This window comes from Rhincodon typus, chromosome 15, assembly GCF_021869965.1.
Source record: "Rhincodon typus isolate 14 chromosome 15, sRhiTyp1.1, whole genome shotgun sequence".
In the NCBI taxonomy this organism is placed as follows: Eukaryota; Metazoa; Chordata; class Chondrichthyes; order Orectolobiformes; family Rhincodontidae; genus Rhincodon; species Rhincodon typus.
The window spans coordinates 199,587-209,111 of record NC_063346.1 but is presented as its reverse complement, the minus strand read 5'-3'; the positions used below and the strand labels follow the sequence as shown (position 1 = coordinate 209,111).

At 41.9% G+C, this 9,525-nt stretch overlaps 1 protein-coding gene across 1 annotated transcript in view; it reads left to right on the top strand.

Annotated features, from left to right (window-relative positions):
- LOC109924156 (vacuolar protein sorting-associated protein 4A) overlaps positions 1-6,579 on the top strand; it is a 60,746-nt gene extending 54,167 nt beyond the window's left edge. The window contains exons 9-12 of the mRNA XM_048605928.1: positions 2,067-2,148; positions 2,242-2,461; positions 5,232-5,372; positions 6,129-6,579. Coding sequence (XP_048461885.1) covers positions 2,067-2,148; positions 2,242-2,461; positions 5,232-5,372; positions 6,129-6,230 — 545 coding nt within the window. The 3' untranslated portion in view covers positions 6,231-6,579. The remainder of the gene's footprint in view (positions 1-2,066; positions 2,149-2,241; positions 2,462-5,231; positions 5,373-6,128) is intronic.
- The last annotated feature ends 2,946 nt before the right edge of the window (positions 6,580-9,525 follow it).

Below are 9,525 nucleotides of genomic sequence, written 5' to 3'. Positions count from 1 at the left end.
CTGCACTTCCCATGGCTAATCCACCTAACCTACACATCCGTAGATAGTATGGGCAATTTGGCATGGCCAATCCACCTGAAGTTATTAGTTCATTTTGAGTGGATGAGTCAGTATCAATTTTCCAAGTTCCTGATTGATTGGCTTGTCTTTGCCTTTCTGCATATCTTAATCCAATGAACAGGAAGTGTGCAGACTAAAAGCTAACTAGTAAATATATTGTGTTTAACTTTAGCAAGAAGAACAAAAATGTAGAGTTTTAACCAAACAGTGAACAACTAATGAGTTCTAGAGATGCAGAAGAGTCTGGACATTCTAGAGCATGAGGTACAAGCGGTAGAGTTCTGGTACAGCACGTAATCAAGAAGGATTACAGAATTCAATTCTCTATTATGGAAGAAATTATACAGTCATACAACCTGGAAACAGGCCCTTCAGGCCTTCTAGTCCAAGCTGACCAGGTTTCCTAAACTGAACTTGTCCCATATGTCTGCGTTTGGCCGATATCCCTCTAAATCCATGTGCCTGTCCACATGTCTTTTAAATGTTGTAATTGTGTCCACCTCTACCGCTTCCTTCGGCAGCTAGTTTCGGTTACACAGCACCCTCAGTGTGGAAGAAATTGCCCCTCGAGTCCCTTTTAAATCTTTCCCCTCTGACCTTAAACCTATGCCCTTTAGTTTTGGACCACCCTACCCTAGGGAAAAGACCTTGGCTAGTTACTTTTAACTATGCCCCTGAAAGTTTTATAACCCTCTGAAAGGTCACCCCACAGCTTCCTATGCTGCAGATGAAAAAAAAGTCGCAGTCTCTCCAGCCTCTCTTTACAACTCGATCCTTCCAATCTCAGGGACGTACGTTGGAAATCTTTTTTGCACCCATTGCACTTTAATAACATCCTTCCTATAGCAGGGTGACTGGAAGTAGGCTCGTTATGCTTCATTCATACAGGGCATTAATGAGACCATATCTCGAATACTGTGCGCAGTTTTGGTGGCCTTCTGTAAGAGAGCATGTAACCATTTGGTGGGGCTTCAGATGAGGTTTACTACATTGGTATCATCTGGAAAGAGCAGGTTCTCTTACAAAGAAAGATTGGATAGGCTGGGCTGTTTTCACCAGAGTTTAGAAGATTGAGGCATGATTTTATTTAAGTTTATAAGATTCTGAATGATCTTAATGAGGTGGATGTGGAGAGGATGTTGCTTCTTGTAGGTGAGCCCAGAATTGGGAGCCACTATTTTAAAATTAAAGGTTGCCCTTTTAAGACATGGTCAGAAATCACACGACACCAAGTTATAGTCCCAACAGATTTATTTGAAAATAGAAGATTTCGGAGCATAGCCCCTTCGTCAGGTGAAGTAAGAAAGAAACACACAGAACACAATTTATAAGTAAAAGACCAAAGGGTCACACAACTGATGAGGATGTATTGAATGACCTTAAGATGCTGTTAAATCTTTACTCAGTTAGAAGGTTTTAATTGATTAATATGTACATGTAAATGCCTGAATTTCTTTTGAATCACTGCCCTGAGAGAACTACAGGTATTATCAGTGTAAAGAAGAGGTGACATTTTAGGTCAGACAATGCATGTTACGTGTGAGGCCTTGTTTAGAATCTGTTTGTGTTTTGGTTTGGAGTCAGACTGGTTTTATTTATGAAGTAGAAATTTATAAAATTATTTATAAAATGATTTCTGACCTTGTCTGCCCCAGTCTAACACCGGTACCTCCACATCATTGGCTTTTAAGACATAAAAGACAGGAAATTGTTTGTCAAAGTGTGCGGCTTTTGGACTGTCTGTCTCAAAGTGCTGGAGGCAGGATTGTTTAAGACAGGTAGATCGATTCTCTTGCCTGTCAAGAATCTAAGGGTAACTAACCTGGTAATGTGGCATTTGGGACACAAACAGATCAGCCATTATCTTAATGAATGGCGAGAAAGTTTGAGGATCTGAATGGTCTACTTCTCCTATGTTGTATGTTGTATGCTGATTACTGTGTATTTGGGGTTCCAGAAGTTCACTCCCTGTCTAGTTTGAAAATAACTTGTTTCTCCATCTTCAGGTGTTGGGAATAGTAGTGATGGAATCTTGGTTTTGGGAGCAACAAACATCCCATGGGTGCTGGATTCTGCCATTAGGAGGAGGTCAGATTTAAGATTATGCTACATTATACAGATTATTATAGTTTATTTGATTGTGTGAAATAATTTAGAAGTTCCCTTATTGTTTGTGTTAAGGTTTGAGAAACGAATTTACATCCCATTGCCAGAGGAACCAGCAAGAGTTCACATGTTTAAACTACACCTGGGCACAACTCCTCATTGCCTGACTGAGGCAGACTTCAGGGAACTAGGCAGGAAAACTGAGGGATATTCTGGCGCAGACATCTGTATAATTGTCCGTGATGCGTTAATGCAACCGGTCCGGAAAGTGCAGTCAGCAACTCATTTTAAAAAGGTAAGTGCTCAGTGTTTTGTTGGTAATTACAATCTCCTTCAAAGGTTAAGCGTTCCACTGGCAATGTCAGAAATCACACGATACCAGATAATAGTCCAACAGGTTTATATGAAAACACAAGCTTTTGCAGTCTTACTCCTTCAGGTGTTAGTGAGAGAGGTAGTATCAGACACAGAATTTGTAAGTAAAAGATCAAAGGGCCACACCACTGATGAGGATGTATTAAACAAACTTAAGATGCTGTTAAATCTTAAATCAGGACATTTTAATTGATTAATACGTATATGTAAATCTCTGAATTTCTTTCAAGTCACTGTCTTGAGAGAGCTGAAGATTTTATCAGTGGAAAGAGGAGGAGACATTTTAGGTCAGTCAATGCCTGTTAGGTGTGAGGCCTTGTCAAAATCTGTTTGTGTCTTTGTTTGGAGTCAGACTGGTTTTATTTCTAAAGTAGGAATTTATAAAACGCCACATTGATTGACTTTCTATAAATCGTGTGCTTTTTGAACAAAATAGAATATATCTGCAAATATAAATTCACCCCATAGATTTACGTGTTCGCACGTTGCAGGGGGAGGAGAGACAGTATGTACATGTTTGTGTATGTGGGCGTGGGAGAGAGAGAGAGTGTGTGTGCAATCACTGGTGGGAGTAATCTGTGGACCTCCTAACACTAATCACAATGTGGGACAAATCAAACAGTAAGAAATAGTGGTTGCGTGTGCTTAAGGGATGACAGTAATCATGGGTAATTTTAATCTATTTATGAACTGGAAAAACCAGATTGGCAATAGAAGGCTAGGTAAAGAGTTCATAGAATTCTATTGAAAGATTTCTTGGAGCAAATTTTGGAACTGACTACAAAGCAGGTCGTGTTCAATTTGGCATTGTGTAGTGTGGCAGGATTAATTAATGATCTGAGTTAGGCCATCCCTAGGTAGCAGCAACCACGCGTTATGATATTATGTCCAGTTTGAAAGGGAGAAGATTGGGTCAAAGAGTATTATTGTAAGCATAAGTAAGAGCTATATGAAAGCTGAGCTAGCTGAAGTGAACAGATAGAGTAGGCGAAGAAATCAATTGATAGAAACGCAGTGGAAGACATTTAAGGGGATATTTCAGAATACTCAAAATAAGTATATTCCTACAAAACAGAAGAATTCGAAATGCAGGACCCACCATAAGTGGTTAACTAAAGAAATTACAGAAAATGTCAATTCAAAGGGAAAAGCATAAATTGCTGAAGTAGCAGGTCACATGTTTGGTCAGAATATTCAAAGTGCCAAAGAATGACTAAAATGTTAAGAAATTGAGGGAAGGCTAGCTAGGAATATACAAATAGTGGAAGTTTTTGCAGGTATTTTAAAAGGGTAAAGCAAACTAAGTGATATTCCTTTTGTGATGAGGTAATTTGAGGAATTAACCAGCAAGTTAGCCAATGGAGAGCCAGTGGACATGACGTGTTTAGGTTTGCAGAAAGTCTTTGACCAGGTGCCGCACAGGAGGCTGCTAAGTGAGATCAGACCCCACAATTTTAGGGGCAAGGTACTGCCATGGATAGAGGATTGGTGACTGGCAGAAAACAGAGAGTGGGGATAAAGGGGTTTTTCCAGGATGGCAGCCAGGGACAAGTAGCGTTCTTCAAGCAGTGACAGTGTGTTGGACGAACAGAACCATGAAGCTCTGTTTACTAAAGAGATGAGCAACTGAACTTCGAGTTAAATCACAGGCCTCCTGGAGGGGGAGAAGGGCTAGTGGGTTGTGGTTGGGGGAGTGCTTTGCACGGGGAGTGGAAGCTGCAAGAAGCTGGGGAAATGGGAGATGAAGTCTGGAGTGGATTGGGGGCAAACTGGCGTCAGATGAGGGGCTGCTCTTGTGATTCCCTCAAGATTAAAAATGAGAGCACATTCCCTCAGTTGTCAGCTGTGGCAGTTGTTGTTTTAGCAACAGGCCCATCAAAATGTATTCTCGTTGGGCTGGTAATCCAGAGACCTCGGAGATATGCAGGGAAGCATACTGGCTTATTGATTAGCACTGCTGCCTCACAGTGTTAGGGACCTGGATTTGATTCCACCCTCAAGTGACTGTCTGTGTGGATTTGCACGTGCTCCCCTCTCTGTGAGTTTCTTCCTGGTGCTCCGGTTTCCTCCCACAGTCTAGGGATGTGTAGGCTAGGTGGATGAGCCATAGGAAATGCAGGGTTACAGGGATAGGGTGGTCCTCAGTGGGATGCTCTTTGGAGGGTTGGTGTGGACTCGATGGGCTGAATGGCCTGCTACTACAATATAGGGATTCTGAGAGTTCTGCAGGGGTCACTGTTGGGATCATAACTATTCACGCAGCAGTATCAGCCTTGCATTGACAACATCTCAAGAAACTATTTTTAAAATGACTTTTCTTTCCTCTACCCAGCTTGAAGTGCTGTTTGTGGGTGATTGTGTTTGTCTTATTTGATTTTTACTGGCTAATGTTATTCGTTATAAACCACAATCACTTCTTGTTTCTCAGGATAAGGGGTTGATCATTCAGGACTGAGACAAGAAATTTTTTCGGTCAGAATTTGTGAATCTTCTTAAATTCTCTGTCACTAAGGAAATCAATAAATAAGATGATAGGCTGAGAAAGCAAACCAAATATGCTTGAGATAATTGGCGAGTGTCGTAATAGCGTTGCTCAGTTTCACAAACAGGATCATTTCAAGAGGATTGAGGTGTTTGGCTATAAGTTTTACAGGACAATATATCGTTAACTATTTGATCTTTTCCTCCAGATTCGAGGTCCATCCAGAACAAATCCAAATGTCATAGTGGATGACCTTTTAACACCATGCTCCCCTGGAGACCCAGCTGCCATTGAGATGACATGGGTGGATGTTCCCAGTGATAAGCTACTGGAGCCTGTGGTTTGCATGGTAAATTCTGCTTGTTTTTGCGCTGCCGCCTTATATCAGTGTGCTAGTAAAGCTGCAATATAGGAGATGAAGATGTTTGGTCAGGAATTTTCTATGCTTCCATCAGTTGAACCTTTAGTTATCTTAGTAGCAAAACAATATTTTGACCAGAGCAATGCTTGTGAAAGGTTGGCTGTCAGGGTGGAGTAATTTCATTCTACACATGCATGTCCCCTACCCGTGTGTGTGTGCTCTCGGGTTTCGTGCTGTCTATATGGGTTGGAGAATTATTTTGCTGCTCTATGGCTCAGTTTGGGAACAGATGTATGAGTAGCAGCTCATCTCCTGCCTTGGACTGTGATGCAGAATAATCAAACCCAAAAAAGTTTTTTTTTGCCTCCTCTCTCTCTCTCTGTCTCTGCATCCACCACCACCACACTCCCACCCCGTGCAATACTTATGTTGTGATTTAATGGATGTCTGGCCTCTATCAGGCCTAAATACAGCCAAGGGCAGCTTGAGACTCCTGGTTCATTCACTGCCCCTGGTGTGGCATCTGAGTGCTGAGGACCAGGGCTTGGACAATCCACAGCTTGGGGCTGGAATGTCTCTCGAGGAGTCTGTTTTCCTTCTGGATCACTGTCGTTCTAAAGTCTGCTACTGTTAATGTAGAAGTCACTTGTGGATCAGGTTAAGTTATGCATGCACCACCTGTCTATTACCCATTTTGTGCTCTCTTTTGGCTTCTAACTCCTGAACCCTGTTCATTCTTTTCAGTCTGACATGCTTCGCTCACTGGCAACCACTCGACCTACTGTCAATGCCGAGGATCTTAACAAAGTGAAGAAATTTACAGAAGACTTTGGGCAGGAAGGCTGAGCCTTCTATTAATCTCCTTGCTCTTCCAGTTGATCCTTATTTCTGAAATCACAAGGAATTGTACAGTCTGAAGCTGAGAGAAACTTAACACACCTCCCAGATGCTGCCACATCATTTGCCTATTTTAAGAAAAGCTGATTTTGTTTTGCTGAAGATTTTGTGCCGTTATTAGTAACCAGGTTTCGAGCAGATATATCCCAGCATGAACTTTGCACTCCTTACAGAGCTCAGGAAACAGACATGTGGCTTGAACTCTTCCCCGATTCTGTAAAAGTTTCTGAGATTTCCTTTATTCACTGATTGAGAGCCTTAAATAAAACATCGATCTCTTGCTGATCCCTGTTCACAACAAAGGTTTCACAGGTCTTTTTTCTGGCCAGGTTTGTTTCTCATCGAGCAGTGTCACTGAATGAAGATTTTGAAGGCTGCTACCATTAGCCAGTCTATGGGAATGAAGAGGAAGAGAATGTATTTATTCAACAGTTAGACTGTTATTTATGATTGATTTTAACACATTATAATTAAATCTTGAGGTTAGTGTATTTCAGATTGAGTGTTGTAAAGATGAAGTCACTATAACCCCAGAGGACCATAGGCTGCTCTCTCCTTAGAAGACTGGTGGCAAGTTTAACCACACTTCAGGCGAGGGGCAAAATTGAGAAGGTGGGACCTTCATGGTAACCTCAGCCAGCGGAAAGTGCAATGCAGAATGATACCAGTGTTACAATGGACAAGCGATGCTCTGTAGGACTCTGAATGATTGGTCATGCGAACACTTCTGTAACTCTTGGAAAGTTAGAGGAGGGAGCAAAATCCCTTACTGGTGCTGTGGTATCATGTTGGAGTAGTGTGAAATTGTTAAATTTTAAAAATCTGAGGCCTCAGTGGGAGTATTGTATTCATTTTTGGGCACATATCTTAAAGATGTCAAGGTCACAGAAGAATAAACTAGAATGGTGTCTGGGATAAGAGAATTCACTCCCAAAACCCATGTACCTCCCTTTGCTCCTCCTAAACTGCTGGTGAGAACCTTCATCTGGTCATTTACTCCAATACCACTTATTGTTTTAAATTTTTATTTTTAGTTATTCTGTTAAAGGTACTTTCAGTACAAGATGTGAGCCCATCATATGGCAGCCTAAGTTGACACTGTGGAGCTGGAGGAACACAGCAGGTCAGGCAGCAAAGGAGTAGGAGAGTCGACGTTTCATCCTGATGAAGGGTCTAGGCCCAAAACATCGACTCTCCTATTCCTCTGCTGCCTGACCTGCTGTATTTCTCCAGCTCCACACTGCATCGATTCTTACTCCAGTATCTGCAGTTCTTGAAACCTATAACCTCATTGCTGGCAGTTCATATTGAACCCGTCATCACTTCCAATAAAAAGCAGCACCCATTTTCAGTAAGAGGACAAGAAATAATTAAAGCCAGTTTATTTGAGGTGAAAACTGTTAAACTGTTATCTTGAATTATGGATTCTATGTTTTAAATGCAAAGGTACAGCAGATGCATTAAAAGCAATTCATGTTTGACAATTCTTTTCATAGCCCTGAGCAGTTAGATGAAGGAATGCAGTAGGTGTGGAATTTAGATGTTTGATAAGGTTTCTTGCAAAGACCTTAGTAGGAAAATTCTGCCACTTAATACAAGATGAAGTGATGTAAAAATTAAGTTGAACTGAAGAATTCATCCCAAAGGTAGGTGCTGGATCCTGCTTTTTCTCTGAATATAGACTATTTGGATTCTGATAATGTATACAACTGGTTGTGTACAGTTACACAAACTGTAATTTTGGTCTCATGAACAATGGTATTTCTAACACATTAGGAAGAGATAGTCAGGGTAGTGGAATGGAGAGACAGTTGCACTGTAGGAAGTAACACGTTTGGAAGAACACAGGTGAAACTTCAATTTAAATATAGAGTTCAGAAATTTTGTACAGGGTTGAGGTTGAAGTACTTGACAAAAGGAGTGGTTTAATCATAGAATCATACCGTACGGAAGAGGCCCTTTGGCCCATCAAGTCTGTACCACCAAAGCTACCCTAAATCTACCTCAGTCCCACTTTCCAGCACGAGGCAGCTGAAACAATCAGATGCAGAGCTATGGAGAAACAACAGGATGGTGAGATTATTTTGTTTCTCTACTAAAGTGCCTGTACAGGTTCAATACAATTCTCAACCTTGAATTAAAATTCATTTTTAGCATTGGCCAGCAATTTAAAGCACTGTACAAGGTGAGAGGCAGGTGGCATATATGTTCACTGCTCAGTATTGTGAATGGTTACATATTTAAATGGGGTGACCATGACTGACTGCAGCAACTCATGGGACCAGAGTATTCCAGAGAATCATCGTTCCACCACCCAAACTTGAAGTTAATCCTCTACAAGGCTGAACTTCCAAATTCTTTGGGTATCAGGTGCAGTCACAATTTAAATTTAAACTCTATTGAAGAGTCTGCAATTTGCCAAGAAAGGACAGTAATCCCAGATGTGTCAGTGCCCACACCCCCATGTTGAAAGAACTAAGAATCATAGAATCCCTAGCTTGTAGTGATGATTTAAATTGCACTCAAATTTTAATTTATCAGTTTTACAATAAGTTTAAGGCATTCCTGAGGTTGTGCTACTGTCTCTAATGTTGCTTTTTAAATTTTATCCAGTATCCAGCATCTGCAGTTCCTACTATCCTTGTGAATGTTCACCGGTGTAACTAAAACAGATGTTATATTAGGGATCTTGCTGTTCCGTTGTTAACTGAGAGCTTGTTTCATTAGCTGCTGGGGATGTGACCAGTGCATTTGTAATGCAAGTTTAGTCATCATCTGCCTCAGTCATTCTCTTCCATCCAGTGCAGATTCTCAAAAGTTGTACTGTCCATTTTGTCGATGTATAGCTGCCCATTTAAATGGTCCATTTCGTGCTGTATGATCCGTGCAGCCCAACCTGAGACTCGCCAGGAAACAGTCTCCCCATGTTCATCCAGACCTGGGGGCACGTGACAGACAGCACTGAGGATGGGGGAGGCTGTAGATGAATATTCCCCCTCCCTCCCCTTCCCTGAATCCACTGTAATACCCTCACCCACAATCCCTACCCCCGACACCCACATCCCCAACCCTACCCCCACCCTACCCCCGACACCCACATCCCCTACCCTACCCTACGCCCACACCCACAACCCCTAACCCCCTCACCCGCAACCCCTACCCTACCCCACAACCCCTACCCTCACCTACAACTCCCTCCCCCTACCCCCCACACCTACAACTCCTACCCACACCTACAACTCCC